Source organism: Chiloscyllium punctatum, chromosome 3 (assembly GCF_047496795.1).
Source record: "Chiloscyllium punctatum isolate Juve2018m chromosome 3, sChiPun1.3, whole genome shotgun sequence".
NCBI classification, from domain to species: domain Eukaryota; kingdom Metazoa; phylum Chordata; class Chondrichthyes; order Orectolobiformes; family Hemiscylliidae; genus Chiloscyllium; species Chiloscyllium punctatum.
In genome coordinates, this window is record NC_092741.1 from 39,177,720 (window position 1) to 39,197,878 (window position 20,159).

The 20,159-nt window shown below is 46.1% G+C and overlaps 1 protein-coding gene across 5 annotated transcripts in view; it reads left to right on the forward strand.

Annotated features, from left to right (window-relative positions):
- LOC140457921 (tyrosine-protein kinase Fyn) overlaps window positions 1-20,159 on the forward strand; it is a 292,224-nt gene that overhangs the window by 211,497 nt on the left and 60,568 nt on the right. For all 5 annotated transcript variants that reach the window (XM_072551741.1, XM_072551762.1, XM_072551721.1 and 2 more), the window contains one exon: window positions 9,881-9,979. In XM_072551741.1, the coding sequence (XP_072407842.1) occupies window positions 9,881-9,979 (99 nt within the window). The remainder of the gene's footprint in view (window positions 1-9,880; window positions 9,980-20,159) is intronic.

Sequence of the window (20,159 nt, forward strand, 5' to 3'; positions counted from 1 at the left end):
TGACTTTGTGTGATCCTCATCTATTACCGCCGAGAGAACTATTACCCATCAGTCAGCAAGTCAGGTGTCTCATTGGTTGGCTTGCATTTGGTATTATATTTTTTTTTATAAGTAAAGCATTAAAAGGAATCATTAATGCCAGCTGTCACCATGGTAACGGCTGTTTAATCTAACTTGTGGAGTAAAGGAATTTATATGTGGAGCACTCTGCCACTTGGAAGCTGACACGTTTAAAAGGAAGTCTTGACACAAAGTTAAGGGAGCAAGGAATAGAGGGATGGGGTGGCAGGAGGGTTCAGGGAATTATTAGAGTGGCAAGAGGTCTATGTGAAATATTCAGGCATGCATTGACGAGTTGGGCTGAAGGGCCTGGTTTTAAGTTGTGGATTCAATGCGTTTCTGTGCATCATAGCCATGAATGCCCCCCGCCTGTAGTTTTACCAGTCCTCCCCAATGCAGCTGTATGACCACATTCAGGACTGCAGAGTTTGAGATTACAGGAGGATACTGCAGTCGTAAACAAACAACATGTTTAAGGGAGAAAGTGAGGACTGCAGATGCTGGAGATCAGAGCTTAAAAACGTGTTGCTGGAAAAGCGCAGCAGGTCAGGCAGCATCAAAGGAGCAGGAGAATCGACGTTTCGGGCATGAACCCTTCTTCAGGAATCCTCCTGCTGCTTTGATGCTGCCTGACCTGCTGCGCTTTTCCAGCAACACATTTTTAAGCTAAAACATGTTCAAGGAGCTGAGGCGAGTTTGATCCTTTCCATGACCAAATAGCCGAATATTGCAGATGCTGATGATCCAAAAGCAGAACGGAAAGTTCTGGAAACCATCAGCTGGCTAGCCAACATCTGTGTATTCAACAGCCGACCACTCACCATGAAGAAAGGTTCATGCCCCAGATATGTCTGTTTATCACCATTTGGAAAACAATAGGATATAATCCTGAAATGGGGAAGAGAAATCTGGTTTATGAGGAAAGAGGGTTTAATTGTTCAGCTCTTTGATAGAGCTGGTATGGGCACAATGGGCTGTTTTCTCACCCTTAGTATGCAAATCCATCTTCTGTAGCTCATTTTTCTCTGGGTTCTCAAGCTGTATATCCTTTCATTGAGCACTCAATATTGAACAGCAACTTTTTTTATATAAGAGAAATCGTGAAACCTGTTCCTGTGGATGAGTGAGCTGCTTTTCTTCACCGGGTACAATATATCCCATCCACTTAACAACAAGAAATCAAGAGCACTAGCTATTTCCACAGCAGACTGTGCATTAACTGAGATGTTTTAATAAATCTGTACAACACCTTAAAGTAAGACCACACTTGGATCACTTTTTAGGTTCCACATGATGTGAAGGATGTTAAGGCATTAGAGAGGGCACAGAATAAATCCATTATAATACTGTCTGGTGTAAGGAAACAGGAATACAAGAACTATTTGGAAAATTCAGGGCTGTTTTCAATACAGCAGAAGAGATGATTTCTAACTTGTTATCATGTTTGAAGTTGGCCCAAGTAGACAGAAGCAGATTGTTTGCAGTGATTGAGGTCTAAGACAAGCGGATGTTAATATCTGATTAAATGCAGGAGGTTTAGAGGAAAGAGAAACAAAACAAAGAACAACACAGCACAGGAACAGGCCCTTCAACCCTCCATGCCTGCGCTGACACATTTTGCTCTTTTGTACTAAAACTGCCTTCACTTACAGGATCCCTATCCCTCTATTCCCTTCCTATTCATCCAAATGCTTGTGTGTCAGCTTCCGCCAGCTCCTCTGGCAACGAGTTCCAAGCACTCACCACCCTTTTGTGTGAAAAATTTGCCTCGCTCATCCCTTTTAAACTTCCTCTCCTCCGCATCTTGAACCTGTGTCCCATAGTAATTGACCCCGCCACCCTGGGAAAAAGCCTTGTACTTTTCACTCTATTCATGCCATTCACAATCTTATAAGCTTCTGTCAAATGGTCCTTTAATTTCCTGCAATCCAGTCTTTCCAACTTTTCTTCATAGTTAAAATCCCCCGTACAGGCAACATCCTGGTAAATCTTTTCTGTACCATCTCCAAAGCACCCACATTCTCTGGTGACCAGAACTGTACGCAGTTTTCCTAGTGTGGCCTACCTAAAGTTCTATAAAGCTACAGCATAACTTGACTATCCTTGTACTCAGTGCCCCTTCCAGTGAAGGCAAGCACGCCATGGACCTTTTTTACTGCCTTATCCACCTGCGCTGGCACCTTCAGTGATCTGTGGACCTGCGCACCCAGATCCCTCTACATAACAATACTCCGAAGGGTTCTGACATTCACTGTATAAATTCCACCTGTGCTTGACTTTCCAAAATGCGTCACCTCACATTTGTCTGGATTTTTATTCAGAGGGCTGTGAGCTCTGGAGAAGCAAGTGATTATAGCTGCGGTCAGCCAGCATCCCAGAGTACACGAGAGAAGGGATCTAAGGCAAAAGGAGGACTTGCCCAGTTAACACAGATATGAGGAGGAATTTTGTCTCTCAAAGGGTGGCGAATCAGTGGAATTCTTTACCATTGAGAGCTGTTGAAACTGAGTGCGTTCAAGGCTGAGCTGGACAGATTTCTGATCAGTAAGGGAATTGAGGGTTTTGGGAAAAAGGCAGGAAAGTGGAATTGGGGGGTTATCACAACAGCTATGAATGATGGAGCAGACTTGATGTGCTAAATGGCCGACTTTTGCCCCTGTGTCTTGTAGTCTTAAGATAAACAAAGCGATTTGAGGACAGAATAAGTGCATTAGATGGTAAGCGCAGGTTTTGTTGGACAGCCTGCATGTGTTAAACAGGTAGCCCCCATTTGAGGTACACCCTTTTTGGCACGTTTGTAGCGTCATCAACTGAATAGCATTCCCTCCATTTTTTTTTGTTTTAGTGCAGGTGTCAAGGATTGAATTGTGATTGCATGCGCTCACTCTGTCTGTCTCCCCCTCCCCCCCCCCGCCCCACCCGATCCTCTCCCTCTCTCCCTGTCACTGGGAGCGAGGACTCGGGAGAGAGGAGCTTGGAGAAGGATGGCGAGCTGGAGGGAATGAACCAGAGCAAATGAGCGAGGCTGGGAGTGAGGGGCCCAGGAAAGGGTAATGAGGAGGGTTCAAAATGGAAGACCAGATGGAGCGAATAGGTTGAAAGAGGAAACCATTACACTTTTAAATTCAAAATTACAGGATAGGAAATGACCCCCACTTCCCTGCACAATGACATTGCTGCTTATGGAAAAGTGACTTTCATTGCCCATGCTGTTTTTGTTTGCAGAAACATATGATACAGTTAATAATGAGGGATATTTTCAATTTCACTTGTGGTTATTGGTCCTTGACAGTGATGACAGTGTATGGCAAACGTGAAGCTATCTTAAAGGGCTGACAATCAACTTGGTGATTTAGAATTTGAGAATTGATCCAAATATCAAACCAGGTCAGAAGGAATTGTTCCCAGGATCACTGGGAACTAACTACAACCGAATGTTGCCAGTGAAGACAGAACCTCCTTCCTGTGTGCAGCAGCTGCTGGGAGCCGCTTCTCCCCTCCCTGTTGATGTCATTCCCAGTTGTCTTTGTGCTATGCAGTCAGTGTGACACTGAGATTTACACGGTTACCCAAAGCAATACACTAAACACAGACTGTGTGTTTTTTTAATCTACAGGATGGGTCCCAGTGGGACGAGCAGTCTGCCTGTGCCAGCCCTGCCTTTACTGACAGAGTTCAGACCCAGCTTAGCACTGGTGGCTTTAACAGTTCCCTCTGTGCCCACACTGAGACAAAAGCTGTTTTCACCAGCCCCCTTTTCCCCACTGCCCTTCAAAAACTAAAAGACCTGTTGGATGGCGTTCCCTCCAGTGGGTCACAGCTGAGAAAGCAGACCTGTCAAAGCCCTTCCCTCCATTCAAAGGCTACAGGACACCAAAGAGCCAAGCAGCACCTTAAAGAAGAAAAACACTGTTTTCCTTCCTTTCAGTGTAAAAGGTCACAATCATGAATAACGCGTGGGTACAAATATCCATCTAGATCAGGCTTCCCATTCCCTCTCTCTGACTCCAGTCCTCTTTCCAGGTTCATTCTTTGCTATGTATTTGGGGTACTCTGACCTTTGCTCTCTAACCTCAAATGATCTGTCCTTGGCAAAGCTCTCGTCTCCAAACACAAAATCCTGCCATGAATTCGAGTTTGGTCTGACCATGACCCTTTTGTCACCTCAGCCTCCACGAGCAGGGGGCCAGGCATCTTTCTCCTTTACTGTCAGACGTTTGTCCAATTCCTCGAGCCATTCTCTCCATCTCCCCTCCCTCTGGCATCTTACTCCATCCAGATTGTCCCATTGAGAAATGTTAGCATCACCTGTCCTGTCTCAGTCTCCCTGTTCCCTGCATTCATTCAAATGTACAATCCACTCACCTTCCAGCCCTCTGTTCTCTCAGCCAATCCAAACCCTTGTCTTAAAACCAGCTGTCAAAGGAGTATTGTTGTTGGTTGCCATAGTGACTGCACTCCAACCTTCACTCCAGTAGAGGTCAAATGTCAACTCTCTGACACTTCCTACTACCTTCCTCTCTGCACCACGACCCTACCCCTGCAGCACTACCCAAAGCCTGTCTACCATCTACAAGACCCAAGTCAGGAATGTGATGGAATACTCCCCATTTCCCTGGATAAATGCAGCTCCAAAAACACTCAGGAAGGGTGGCACCATCTAGGAAAAAGCAGCCCGCTTGATTGGCACCATCCCAGTACCTCCTCCATCACCAGTAGTAGCAGTGGTGTGGACTATCTACTAGTTGCACTGCAGGAATTCACCGAGGCTCCTTACCCTCTGCCTTCTAAACCCACAAACACTCCATCTAGAAAGATGAGTAACAGATGCGTGGAAACACCAGCACCTACAAGTTACCTTTCAAGCCATTCACCATCCTGCCTTGGAAATATATCATTGTTCCTTCACTTCACATTTTGGGTCTACCGTCACCAAATGGACTGCAGTGAGTCAACAAGGCAAGCTCACACTCTGCCTTCATTCCTGATGAAGAGCTTTTGCCCAAAACGTCGATTTTCCTGCTCCTCGGATGCTGCCTGAACTGCTGTGCTTTTCCAGCCCCACTCTAATCTAGACACACCACCACCTTCTCAAGGGTAACAGCCAGTGACTCCCATGTCTCATGAATGAACTATTTTAAAGTTGCAGGCTGAGACATTTGTAGCTCCACCAGTACTGCAGCGCGGTTGTTCTAATATGAAGCCTGATTCCTGGATACGATTTATGGAGCTCATAGCAAGCATTGAACATAATCCCTTTCTTTTCTGTGCATCCCTTTGATGTCAGATGCTGAGTCACATCGCACAGCAGAGACACTGAGTATGGCAGCAGACCTCCTTCAGTTTCAGTCACCTCAAAAAGGTTGCAATTATGTCAAATTTTTCAGACATGAATTGATGTAGACCTCGTTTGTGAACATTTAGTGGGGGCTGACAGCTTTTCAAATCACAACCTTCCCAGTCAGAATGAAAATATTCAGTAACCCCCTTGTGCTGCTTGGAAGGAGACTGTTAATGATGCTTTGAAAGAAGCACAACTTTTCACTGAGATAGAAATCGGGATGAAAGGTGTGGCTTGGGTCATGCTGCCTACCCGTGCACAGAGGCGTCCAGCCAGATACCCCAGGCTGTGTACCACTGCACACTGCCCCCAGCTCACACCAAGGCCAGCTACCCCAGGCTGTGTACCACTGCACACTGCCCCCAGCTCACACCAAGGCCAGCTACCCCAGGCTGTGTACCACTGCACACTGCCCCCAGCTCACACCAAGGCCAGATACCCCAGGCTGTGTACCACTGCACACTGCCCCCAGCTCACACCAAGGCCAGATACCCCAGGCTGTGTACCACTGCACACTGCCCCCAGCTCACACCAAGGCCAGCTACCCCAGGCTGTGTACCACTGCACACTGCCCCCAGCTCACACCAAGGCCAGATACCCCAGGCTGTGTACCACTGCACACTGTCCCCAGCTCACACCAAGGCCAGATACCCCAGGCTGTGTACCACTGCACACTGCCCCCAGCTCACACCAAGGCCAGCTACCCCAGGCTGTGTACTACTGCACACTGTCCCCAGCTCACACCAAGGCCAGCTACCCCAGGCTGTGTACCATTGCACACTGTCCCCAGCTCACACCAAGGCCAGCTACCCCAGGCTGTGTACTACTGCACACTGCCCCAGCTCACACCAAGGCCAGCTACCCCAGGCTGTGTACCACTGCACACTGCCCCCAGCTCACACCAAGGCCAGCTACCCCAGGCTGTGTACCACTGCACACTGTCCCTAGCTCACACCAAGGCCAGTTCATGCTCCTGTGCATGTGGCTGAGAGCTTAATAGGAACCCCACACACCATGCTCACGCACACGCACATGCACGTGCTCACACATGCGCACACGCTCACGTGCACATACACATGCTCACACTCACGCACGTGCACACACAAACACTCACTCTATCCTTCTATCTCTCACTCACACTCGCACATACACACTCTCTAACTCTCACACACACACATGTTTTCATACACACACACTTACATTCTATCATTCTATCTCGCTCTCATACATACACACACAGTCTCTCTCTCTCTCACACACACACACTCACAGATGTATACACACCCACTCTCTCTTTCTCTCTCACACACCCTCTTTCTCTCTCTCTCTCACTCACACACACACACACACACACACACACACACACACACGACCGAACACGCACGCACACACACACACTTTCTCTCATCCCTCTTGTGCTTCTGCTCTCTCTTATTTCTCTGACCTCCCATAGCCTCATGTATCTTGCAGTCCCCTCGCTGTCTCCCCTCCTTCTCTCCCCTTGTCCATGCTGTGCCCTCATGCTCTCCCCTTGTTCTCACTGTCACTTTGCTCTCTATTGAGAGTCTCTTGGAAGCGAGCCATCTGATCATAAATGATTGAGGCACAAGGCATGGCTGAAAATACTGTCCAGCAACGGGAGAGCTGGGAGCTTTCCTGCAGCAATGGGCCAAATGTCAATCAGTTCAACAGGGCAATCATTAAATGTTTAAACCGCGAAGAGGACTTTGATCTCAGTTGAATAATATTGAAGGTAGAAATAGATGAGATTAATGGTGCATAAAGCAAACTAGCAAGAGCAATTTGATGGAGGAATAAATTGAATGGGTTGCTTAAAAGGAGGGGAAATATTTTAGTTAAGTTGGGGATAAACTAAGCTGAAAGATGGGAATGTGATCGTGTTTTAATATTCATACTGCAGCTAACCTGATGGCGAAGTGCAACTTCCAATTTATTTCTGTGGATGTGTGGACAAATTCCAGTTTGGATTGGGAGCAGCAAAATGTTCTCATGTCGGAAAACTATCATTGTGATATTTGTTTTTGCAGGTAGACAAAGGATTAAAATGCAATCCGTTCGATCCATATCCCTGCTGTCTTAGGAAGCCCAGTGCTGGTAATGAACTGGTCTAAATAAAACAGCATGGGTTGCTTTAATTGGCTGTTCCTCAAATAAACCAGAGAATCAGACAGTGTTACTATGTTATTTTAGTCTAGCTGTTCTGGCCGTGTTTAAATCGGGTACCACATTCCCCCATTACATGTCCTCAAGTGGATGCTGTATATAACTGCAGGTTGCCATGTATTTACCAGGTTCTGTTTCCACCCACACGATCAAAGTGCTGCTGTTCAGAATGTCTTCTCCACCCACTTCAGTTCATTCTGAGAACATTCTGGCAGGTCCATCGTGAAAAGCATTGTTTATAAGGTTTTTTTTGTCTCCTTCTCTATTTTTCAAAATTCCGCGATCTATCACGCGCATCCCCTCTCCTGTATGAGTGATTCTGGAACAGCTCATCAGGCTGTTAACTGAGTCAGCAACTTGCCACTGGTTTCTACAGTAAAAGCTCCAGAACGTTGCAACAGTGTGGTAGATCGCTGGTAGTCACAGAATCACACAAGTAACAGCACAGGAGGAGGCTCTTCCACCCGTCATGTTTGTATCAGCTCTCAAATGAGCAGCTCCTGCAACGGGCTCCCCATGTTGGCCTCCTCCCATAGGGACCTCCCGGCCTGGCACAGCAGCCCCCTCCTCCTATAGGGACCTCCCGGCCTGGCACAGCGGCCCCCTCCCATAGGGACCTCCCAGCCTGGCACAGCGGCCTCCTCCCATAGGGACCTTCCGGCCAGACACAGCGGCCCCCTCCCATAGGGACCTCCCGGCCTGGCACAGCAGCCCCCTCCTCCTATAGGGACCTCCCGGCCTGGCACAGCGGCCCCCTCCCATAGGGACCTCCCAGCCTGGCACAGCGGCCTCCTCCCATAGGGACCTCCCGGCCAGACACAGCGGCCCCCTCCCATAGGGACCTCCCAGCCTGGCAGAGCGGCCCCCTCCCATAGGAACCTCCCGGCCTGGCACAGCGGCCCCCTCCCATAGGGACCTCCCAGCCTGGCAGAGCGGCCCCCTCCCATAGGGATCCTTCGTCCTGGCACAGCGGCCCCCTCCCATAGGAACCTCCCGGCCTGGCACAGCAGCCCCCTCCCATAGGGACCTTCCAGCCTGGCAGAGCGGCCCCCTCCCATAGGGATCCTTCGTCCTGGCACAGCGGCCTCCTCCCATAGGGACCTCCTGGCCAGACACAGCAGCCCCCTCCTCCCATAGGGAACCTTCGTCCTGGCACAGCGGCCCCCTCCCATAGGGACCTCCCGGCCAGACACAGCGGCCCCCTCCCATAGGGAACCTTCGTCCTGGCACAGCGGCCCCCTCCCATAGGGATCCTTCGTCCTGGCACAGCGGCCCCCTCCCATAGGAATCTCCCGGCCTGGCACAGCAACCCCCTCCCATAGGAATCGCCCAGCCTGGCACAGCAGCCCCCTCCCATAGGAATCTCCCGGCCTGGCACAGCAGCCCCCTCCCATAGGACTCTCCTGGCCTGGCACAGCGGCCCCCTCCCATAGGGATCCCTCGTCCTGGCACAGTGGCCCCCTCCCATAGGAACCTCCCAGCCTGGCACAGCGGCCTCCTCCCATAGGGATCTCCCAGCCTGGGACAGTGGTCTCCTCCCAGCGTGACGTGTCACCAGTGTGGTGAGGAGTCTAGGCCGTGTGCAGACTGGAGGCGAAGTGCGAGCCTGGTCTGCTGTACTGAACTCTTTTCTCTAATGTTGGACATTTTATTTCTGTTTTGACTAAATCATGTAACTAAAGAAACTGTGCTTAGCTACTTATATATCTAAGCTGGCACTGTAATTGGTGAAGTATAAACGTTTCACTGTACCCATTGAGAAAATGTGACAATAAACGCTATTCTATTCATGACTTGGTGCCAACCTCCTACCTTTCCCCCCTATCCCTGCAAATTGTTTCTATTTAAATAACCATCCAATACCTTCCTGAATGCCTCGATTGAACCACTCTATTTCTCGGCTGTGCATTTCAGACCCTAACTACTCGCTGTGTGAAACAGTTTTTTTCTGTTACCTTACACTTTTTTTGTTTTGAAAGTCACTTTAATCTGTGCTGTCTGGCACCCAATCTTTTTCCGAGCAGGAACAACATCTCTCTATCTCCTCTGTCCAGCTACCTCTGCCTTTGAGAACCTCAATCTCGGCTGAACACAGACTTTCGAAGGCACGGCGAGCCTAGATTAGACGCCCAAGACTGAGAGATACACAGCACGGTTTTATTTTCGTCAATTCGTGGTGTGCTCAAAGAGAGAACTGTCAGAAGTTCTGTCGTTGCGATCAATGATCGCTTTGTTGACTTCTTCATGCGTTTGAAAGGGACCATCTGATGTTCTGATACTTGTGTCTTTTTACAGAGAGGGAGACTGGTGGGAGGCCCGATCCTTACAGTCAGGGGGTACTGGCTACATTCCCAGTAATTACGTGGCTCCAGTTGACTCCATCCAGGCAGAGGAGTAAGTATGAAATGGTTTGCATCTCAATGATTGGTTAATTAGTGCTCTCCGGGAGCAACGATTAATCCCCAGGGTACTGTGTGACCAATAAGGGCAGAGACATCCTCAGGGCAGACCAATTCCCAGGAAGGCGGGATTGATTTATGAAGAGACTCCTGCTCCTGTTTCCTATGTTTCGATGGGGTTGTAAATTTTATTTTTAGGAAGGAGTTGGGATTGCTGGACCTCACATTTCTTTGTCAATAAAATGTTGGAGGTGGGGAAAGGCGCAGGCCATTCAGCCCACACTGACCCTCCAAAGACCAGCCTACCCAGGTCCATCCAACACTCTATCCCTGTAATCCTGCATTACCCATGGCCAATCCACCTGGCTTAAACAACCTTTGGATTGTGGGACACAACCAGAGCAGACAATGCACACACTCCACACTGACAGTCACCTGAGGGTGGAATCGAACCTGGATCCTGACGCTGTGAGGCAGCAGTGCTAGCCACTGTGCCACCCCAAAAGTGAACTGGCCCAACAGAAAGAAAAACATACTGTCTCCGTACTTTCATTGTGCATTCTGTAATTCTTTCCGATTTCTCTTGCCCTGAGCAAATTTGAATGCTGCCTTTTGTGTTGTGAGGGTCAGTGGCTCAAAAGCAAGCTTCTATTTTAACTGGGACGCAGGTTGTGATCTGGTCCTTGTTTAATGCAGGTGTGAATGCCTTGTGTAAAAGAAGGCAAACCTGTTCAAGGGATATTGTCAATGGTTAGCAATACCATTCTTGCCATTTCTCTGACTGAAACTTCATAAAACCTAACTGGTGGTATCTGTGACATTACCACGCAATGCTAGAAGCTTCTTTGGGATTTAAAAAGGAGAAGCTACGTCTTTCCTCCCACTTTGTTAACAATAACGGCAGTCTCTCAATGGGTGCAGGCTCATTCCGGCTGTTTTGTCGTTTGGAGCAGGACTCATAAACATCAGTCCATTTTAGACCGACAGGACAAACTCCAGCTTTTGATTAGCTGGAGCGTGGGAGGCTGAGGGGTGACCTTATAGGAGGAGAAAGTGAGGAGTACAGATGCTGGAGATCAGAGATGAGAAGTGTGCAGCTGGAAACGTGCAGCAGGTCAGGCAGCACCCGAGGAGCAGGAGAATCGACATTTCAGACATAAGCCGTTCATCATGAAGGGCTTATGCCCGAAACATCAATTCTCCTACTCCTCGGATGTTGCCTGACCGGCTGTGCTTTTCCAGCATCACACTCTTCAATGGGTGACCTTATAGAGATTGTTAAAATCATGAGGGGCATGGATAGGGTGAATAGCCAAGATCTTTTTTTCCAGGGTGGGAGAGTCCAAAACTAGAGGAAACAGGTTTAAGGTCGGAGGGAAAGATTTAAAAGGGACCTGTGGGGCAACATTTTCACGCAGAGGGTGGTGAGTGTATGGAATAAGCTGCCAGAGGAAGTGGTAGGTGTCGGTCCAGTTATAACATAGAAAAGACAATTGGATAAGTTGATGAATAGGAAAGAACAGGCAAAGGGGAACATTTTTAGTTTTGGAAAGCTGGTTGGCATGGTCAAGTTAGACTGAAGGCTCTGTCTCTTGCTGTTATGACTCAGTGGCTCTATATGTAAGACAGAAACAGCAATAAATTGCCGAAGTATTTCTTCTAAGGCCCTCCATGGAAATGTTCGTAAAATGAGAAGAAAGCTTTAAAATCATACCTAATGCATGACTTAGTTTGACACTGTTAAGTGCATATATAATTGCATGTGAATTCTGCATATCTATATGAAGCTAGACTAATTACCTCGTTGTAGAGCATAATTTACATTACTGACCCTTATTGTAATGTGAAAGTGAGCATGATGACCTATTCATCACTGCCCAGGCAGATCCTCAGGGTCAGAGATAAACATTCTTCCTTATGTGGGACTGGAGAGAGACACGTCATGGTACAGAAGGAGATCTGTCAGCCCATTGTGCATATGTTAGGCTCTCCACACAGCAATGTGGTTCATCCGAATCCCATATACTCCCCTCAGGAGCTCATCCAGTTTTCATTTTGAAATCCTTTCCCAGCTCTGCTCCACTTTGCAGTCCCATAATAGAATGGTTATGGTCAGGGATTTTAGCTTTCCGAACATAGACTGGGACCGCCATAGGGTTAAGGGTTTAGATGGAGAGGAATTTGTTAAGTGTGTACAAGACAATTTTCTGATTCAGTATGTGGATGTACCTACTGGAGAAGGTGCAAAACGTGACCTACTCTTGGGAAATAAGGCAGGGCAGTTGACTGAGGTGTCAGTGGGGGAGCACTTTGGGGCCAGCGACCATAATTCCATTAGATTAAAATTGTGGTGGAAAAGGATAGACCAGATCTAAAAGTTGAAGTGTAATTAGGAGAAGGACTAATTTTGACAGGATTAGGCAAGAACTTTCAAAAGCAGATTAGAGGCAGATATTCACAGGTAAAGGGACGGCTGGAAAATGGGAAGCCTCCAAAAATGAGATAACAAGAATCCAGAGAAAGTATATTCCTGTCAGGGTGAAAGGAAAGGCTGGTAGGTATAGGGAATGCTGGATGACTAAAGAAATTGAGGGTTTGTTTAAGAAAAAGAAAGAAGCATTTGTCAAGTATAGACAGAATAGATTGAGTGAATCCTGAGAAGAGTATAAAGGAAGTAGGAGTCTACTTGAGAGGGAAATCAGGAGGGAAAAATGGGGACATGAGATAGCTTTGGCAAACAGAGTCAAGGAGAATCCAAAGGGTTTTTACAAATATATTAAGGACAAAAGGGTAACTAGGGAAAGAATAGGGCCCTCAAAGATCAGCAAGGCAGCCTTTGTGTGGAACTGCAGGAGGAGAGGGGGATACTAAATGAGTATTTTGCATCAGGATTTACTGTGGAAAATGACATGGAAGATATAGAATGTTGGGAAATAGATGGTGATATCTTGAAGAATGTCCATATTACAGAGGAGGAAGTGCTGGATGTCTTGAAACGTATAAAAGTGGATAACTTCCCAGGATCTCATCATGTGTATCATAGAACTCTGTGGAAAGCTAGGGAAGTGATTGTGGGGCCTCTTGCTGAGATATTTATATCATCAATAGTCACAGATAAAGGTCCAGAAGCCTGGAGGTTGGCTAATGTGGTGCCACTGTTTTAAAAAGGTGGTAAGGACAAGCCAGGGAACCACAGACCGGTGAGCCTGACCTCGGTGGTGGGCAAGTTGTTGGAGGGAATCCTGAGGGACAGGATGTACATGTATTTGGAAAGGCAAGGACTGATTAGGGTAGTCAACATGGCTTTGTGCGTGGGAAATCATGTCTCACAAACTTGATTGAGTTTTTTGAAGAAGTAACAAAGAAGATTGATGAGGGCAGAGCAGTAGACGTGATCTGTATAAACTTCAGTAAGGCGTTCGACAAGGTTCCCCATGGGAGATTGATTAGCAAGGTTAGATCTCATGGAATACAGGGAGAACTAGCCATTTGGATACAGAACTGACTCAAAGGTAGAAGACAGAGGGTGATGGTGGAGGGTTGTTTTTCAGACTGGAGGCCTGTGACCAGTGGAGTGCCACAAGGATCAGTGCTGGGTCCACTACTTTTTGTCATTTATATCAATGATTTGGATGCGAGTATTAGAGGTACAGTTAGTAAGTTTGCAGATGACACTAAAATTGGAGGTGTAGTGGACAGCGAAGAGGGTTACCTCAGATTACAACGGGATCTTGATCAGATGAGCCAATGGGCTGAGGAGTGGCAAATGGAGTTTAATTTAGATTTCTTCACTGTGGCTAGGTCAAAATCCAGGAATTCCCTCCCTCATGGCACGGTAGGTCAACCTACATCTGGTGGTCTACTGCGGTTCAAGTTGATTGCTCACCAAAGCCTTCTCAAGGGCAACTAGGGACAGGCCAATAAATGCTGGTCCAGCCAGTGACTCCCCTATTCTGCATGCAGAAGGAACAGGAACAGCTTTGGATGTTTGATTGAGTGGAGTGACTTACTCCCCGTATTGATATTAGACATTTGAGAGGGACTTGCTGGGAAGGTCCCTGACCCCAATCCATACACAGCATCAATAAGCCGTACAAAACAAGAGCTTCTTAAAGTACAGCAGGGTGTAAGGCAGGAGAGTAATGTAACCACCTTGCCCCCACCGCCCCCAGAGATGCTAGAATCCTTTGAAGAAGTTGAAAAATTAATTAAGATCCAAACCCAACTCTGAGCTGCCCAGTTCTGGGTTTCACTGAGAAGGGGGAGTGGATGGGTCAGCAAGCAGGATGACACAACCTAACCTCCTGACCAATACAGACTGAGATCCACAGGCCTCAGAAATCCATGGAGGTCAGAAGAAGCAAAATGGACACCAGGAGACGATATAAACGCCAGGCACAATTACCAATGGTGTGACACTGTGCCCTTGTGGTTACCAACCCCATAATGTCTGTTACATGAGAGTGAGCCAGTCACTTTAATAAACCAGCTCTGGCTCATGTTACATACATAAAAATTTAACATGCAGTAGTGAGCATCAACTGTTAGCACTTTGCTTTCAGTCTGTAAATTTAACCTAATTTGAAGCTAGTTCAGCTCCAAAAACCTCTCGTTCACCCGTATCTAACTAGGGGCTTGGAGGCCTCTTACCAAGATGAACCAATCTGCTTCACTGACTACACATTACTGTCACACTGAATCTCCGACTAACACTGCAGCTTAGCTCATGGGAATTTCCAGCTCTGAGGCGCCAGTGATTTCAGACAAGGCAACATTTGTGGAACCTGCCCCCTGAACTCCAGGGAGGCTAATGGATGAGCTTTGGTACAAGGCACAAGTACTTTGGGAGCTCCAGCCAGTTTATCAGTGTCATCAGGATGTTAAAACATGGCAGCGTCTGAAAGCATACTCACAGTCCTGCTGAGATTAGGATGCTGGCTGCTTCAGAATATCAGTTGTATCTGCTCTCAATGTTTTGAGGAAGGTTTTGCCCTTATAGATTGTGCATTGCAGATTTTCTTTAAGCATCAATGCATGGACCAAGGGAGTGTAAGCAGAGTTAGAATCTCTCCTTTTAAATGGTGTGATTATCTTTTGTTTTTGTTTTTATTTTGTGCTTTGTGTTCTTTCAGAAATTTCTTTTTAAATCTAACCATTGAAAGCTTTGATACCTCTTTGGGAGGGATTGATTCAGAATGGTATCGAAGAGAATGTGTGTGGGCATACTTGTCTGAAGGTGAAGTGATACAGGGTAATGGGCTATGTCTGAACACATTCATATCCTGTGTGCTTTTATCCAATGCATGAGTTTGCTGAAGTCGCTAACATAACGCTGTGAATATTCTCCAACTAAGTAAAAATATTTTGAATGTGACAAATAATATTGACCAAAACCAGCCATTATACTATTGTTCATTTACAATTTTCTAATTTTTCTAAATGTTCAACTTGTCTAATTCTCCAAGGAGATCCAATTGAGTGTTTATTCCTTTAAGTTACTTGCCAGTGCAACTAGTATTACTCTAAACTGACTAATAGGGTTAAGGTGAGAATTGCGCAGTCTCCCATTTGTTAATTCCCCAATGGCCCTAACTTTCCATAAATTCAAAGGAGCACTTCTGTTTGCAGAAGATGCCAGTAGTTACACTGAGACTTTCAGCAGATTTGCTGACTCTGCTGCACCTACACAGAGACTTTAACAAGCAAAAACATCACAGTGTGTTTTACTCAAAGTGTACACGAAATACATGCCACACCCTGGTAGGAGGGATGGTTGAACATTAGGTCAGACACTGAAGTGAGACTGGTCATCACACTATCCGAAGGATATGGAGAGGATACAGAAAAGGTTTACCAGGACGTTGCCTGCTTTGGGGGATTTTAGCTATGAGGAACAGTTGGATAGACTGGGTTTGTTTTCACTGGAATGCAGGAGGTTGAGGGATGGCTTGATAGAAGTTTATAAGATTGTGAATGGCAAGGATAGAGTGAGGATTATGAGGCTTTCTTTCCCAGTGTGCAGGGGTCAATTACTAGGGCACACAGGTCCAAGGTGTGAGGGGGGATGTTTAAAAGAGATGTGTGAGACAAGTTTTCACACAAAGGGTGGTGAGTGTCTGGAACATGCTGCCAGAGGAGATGGTGGAAGCAGACAGAATAGCAGCATTCAACAAGCACCTGGACAAACACATGAATAGGAAGGGAATAGAGGGATAAGGATCCTGTAAGTGAAGATGGTTTTAGTATGGAAGGGCAAAATATATCAGCGCAGGCTTGGAGGGCCGAAGGGCCTGTTCCTGTGCTGTATTGTTCTTTGTTGTCTGTTCTTTAACATGAGCCCTAAAGGGGGCATGGACACGGGTGAGGTCTTGAGAGACAGAAGACTTCAGGAAAGGTGTGCAGAGAATGGAGTGTATGTCACCAAAGTGCATGCGCGTACTGGAAAAAAAATGGTGGAAGGTGGAAGACGATCAAAAGATCAAAGTCGGAGGAATTGGAAGTTTGGGGGAAAGGGGGATCATCGTCGGCAGAGAGAGGGGCAAAGCTCAGGGTGGTTTCAGGAAAAAAAGATTGGTGAGATTGACGGGGCAGGAGCCAGTGTAGTTCAGTGAGGAGGATACGATGCCAGATAGGAGACTGACAGCAGAGGTTTGGATTATCTCACATTTCTGGATGGTGATTGGCCAGGACAACATTCGAATATTTTTGTTTCATGGTTACACCGATGGAGATGTGCACAGCAACACCAGTGAATTCGGCCTACAAATAAAACTCAGGATGAGGTTTGCCTTAACAATTTTTCTTTCATTCTCTCTCTTTGTAAAATATGATGGTCATTGGCAGACAGTCCCACCTCCATTAACCTTGTACACCTGCGGTGAATGTGATAAATGTTACCATAAACCAGAGTGAACTGAACATCATTAATTCCATTTAAGTTGCTGCATCCTTTTGATTGGATCCTGATTTATCACTATGAAGCGTGTTTTTTATCTCTCTGATGTGTTAGCTTTTTGCTGATGTCAGCAGAAACAGCATTACACATCCCCTATGTTGTTCATAGTTCACAAGCTGAGTTGAGGGACAGAAGATTACAAGAGGTGACCTGGAGTTTAAATTTTAAATGCAGCCTCACTTTCTGTAAAACATATTGACTGCACATAAACAGACCAACCCCATTCGTCGGTAACCATGACAACCCCAATTCCCAGTCACCTAGCCCTCTATCTTTCTCGCTGTTGTTGACTGACAGGGTGCCAGGTATGATTTGATCTGTGGAGACAGGACAAGATTGACACCAAAAATCTGGGTACTCTTTAACTTGTGCTCTGTGGATATGTAAAGAATGGCAGAAATAATTTTGGATTTGCCAAAAGCAGGTAAAATGCAACAGTAACATGCAAGAATTTGCATACAAGTTAAAATCTGAAAGTTGGACGATGCTTTATATAGTCCAGGGATGTGTAGGTTGGGTGTGTTAGCCGTGGGAAATGCAGGGTTATTGGGTAAGGGGTGGGATACTGATGGAGGGTCAGTATGGACTCGATGGGCCACTGTAGTTTTTCTATGATAGCAAGATTGGTTCACAATTGGAGAAGAAACCCCTATACAAATCATTTACCAAAGCAAACTCTGTACAGAGAGAGAGAGATGACAATATGTTGCAATCCCAGATGCGGGATGGAAAATCCCTCTCCAACTCCCACACCCCTTTAAGACATGGAATTGAAAATCCTCCAACAGATAGGTCCCAAATCAACTCCACCGCCCTGAATTGAGAACGAGACTCTGTTTGAGCGCTGCAGTCGTGTCTGTTTTTATAAGTAGTCAGCATTTCTTCTGTTATGGATATGAGCTGAACAGGACAAAAATCATTCCTCTGAATTCATAACATCCTTCTCCCTGGTGACTCCTTGTATGATTCACAGCCTTTAGAAAATGAAAACTCTGACGTCTGTCCAAAAATACACATGTTTGGGGCTCATATCGTAGTGAAGCATTCGATAGGAATGTTTTCAGATTCTAAAAAGCCCCATTTTGATAGATGGGGCCATCTTGTGGACAAATTATTCACACCTCCGTCTCTCTCTCTCTCTACACGCTTCTACATCATCAATCTACACACACTCCATTGCCATCCTTAAATCACCTGCTAATTCGGTTAGCTGATAATTTATTCAATTTATATTGCTATTTTCCAGGGTTGCTTACCTTACTTAATCAAGTTACCAGGTGATTCATCTCAGATTGAACCAAAAAAAGGCTTTGAACAACCAAAGCAGAATAACTTACCACACACTCTTTTAGGGGCAGAGTGTGTCAGCAGTATCTTGAGTGTGAAGCTATTGTTAATGCAGAGACCTCAGGCGTGTGGTTGGGGTTACATTTCCTCCTTAGTTTTCTCTCTGTTACAGAAGCCTGACAGGCCCAGGGCAAGGAATCCAGTGTTGCCTAGGGCTGGGTGAAAGCAGCCTGCATTGGGTGCACCCCAGTCTCCTGCTGATGGCTTTCTGCAAACTGTGGGCCTGGACATCCCTCATGGCCTCAGGGTATTGACCCTGTCCCCAGAAGTTCCCAGAGAAGCAAGGGGGCTTCAGCAGCTTGTGCTATATTTTATTTTTATTACTTGTTGTTGGGTTCCTTAGATTCAGCTGCCGTTGACTCACACTAACTCTAACCCCCTTTTCACCTGGTTATAACCCCTTCAACTTTGCAAATACTTCGTTCAGTCGAGTCATTTTGTTTCATGTTTGCCTTGAGGCAAATTGAAATGTCTTGGTGTGGCATGGGATCTGAAAGGGTTAATATTCACCTTACATTGGCTCCACCCATTCTTCTATGTCTCACTCAGTCTGTGTTTGAAAGCAAGGAACTCTACTTGAGCTTTTGTACCAGCTCCCAAAGCTCACAGCAGTAATTGCACATAACTAAATGTAAGTGTCCATATTGTTATTGTGCAAGAAATTGTCTTGGTCTTGAAATGCCTACTCTGTGGATATTCCATGGTGAATTATCCTCTACCACCAATCAATAGATAGACCACAAACATAGCAAAGACAATGGTGACAGTGACCTGTTAAAGCCCATACTGGGACTATAGAGGCTGATACTACTAGTAGATAAAACATGAAAGAAAAATTATACACTTCTGAAGATGTCCCATAGCTTTTTCTAATCACTTTTATTTAGGAGTAAAGGAAAGTCTTGAATAAGCCTGATTTAACAGAAGAGATCATTTCCAGAAGAATCACAGACAATTTAATGACCTCCCTAAGATTGGTGATAGAAGCAGAAATCAGAACTCGTAAGAGACAGCATTTTTGTTGGAATTCTTGATGCAACTTTATCAGATTTCTTGCAGTCCAAGGAAGACTTAACTTTGAAGGAAACTATTCAAGTCGAGCTGAAAGCAAAAAACTAAAAAGCTTCATGGATTCTGTGAGGAGAAAACCACTAATACCTCATACAGACTGTCTTATAGAAGCCCATATCAAAGACAACGCAAAGCCTTGATGCTAAAAGCTAGTGTCAGTGCTGTCGGAGCTCAAGATCTTACAGTCAGAGACAATGTCCAGGAAGGAAGTCTTCTATTTTAAAGCAGCTGTCTTCCAGGAAGGAAGTTCTGGGATTAGGGATCCTCCAGGTAAAATAATGGATCCACCACAGCATCTCCAAAGAACAACCTTCCTCTGCAAAGTACAAGCGAGAGATAAAATATTCTCCAACTGAGAAATGGGCCAGTGATCAGAACCAGAATGAACAATCCACAACGAGAAACTACCATTCATCTTTCCCAGCCAAAACGCCACATCCTCTGGGAAAAGGCACTCATAGAATCCCTGCAGTGTGGAAGCAGGCCATTCAACCCATCGAGTCCACACCGACCTTAATATCCAAATCGCCTGCATTTATTAAGTCGAAGTCTCGGGGAGATGAGCTAGCAGTAAATGTAATATAATGTAACAATGGGGAAAAGGTTATGTGGGGAGATGTCTTATATGGTAATGCATGTGTAGGATTTAATGTTTGTGTTACATTGGCTCCACAGCAAGTGTTTCTTTGCTGGCTTTCAGAGGGAGCTCCCATGGGTCCTGGTAATTGTGACTGACCAAATGGAGTTATCCTTGTTGCTATGATGCAATAAATCTTCTCAGTATCAATGAACACAGTATCTT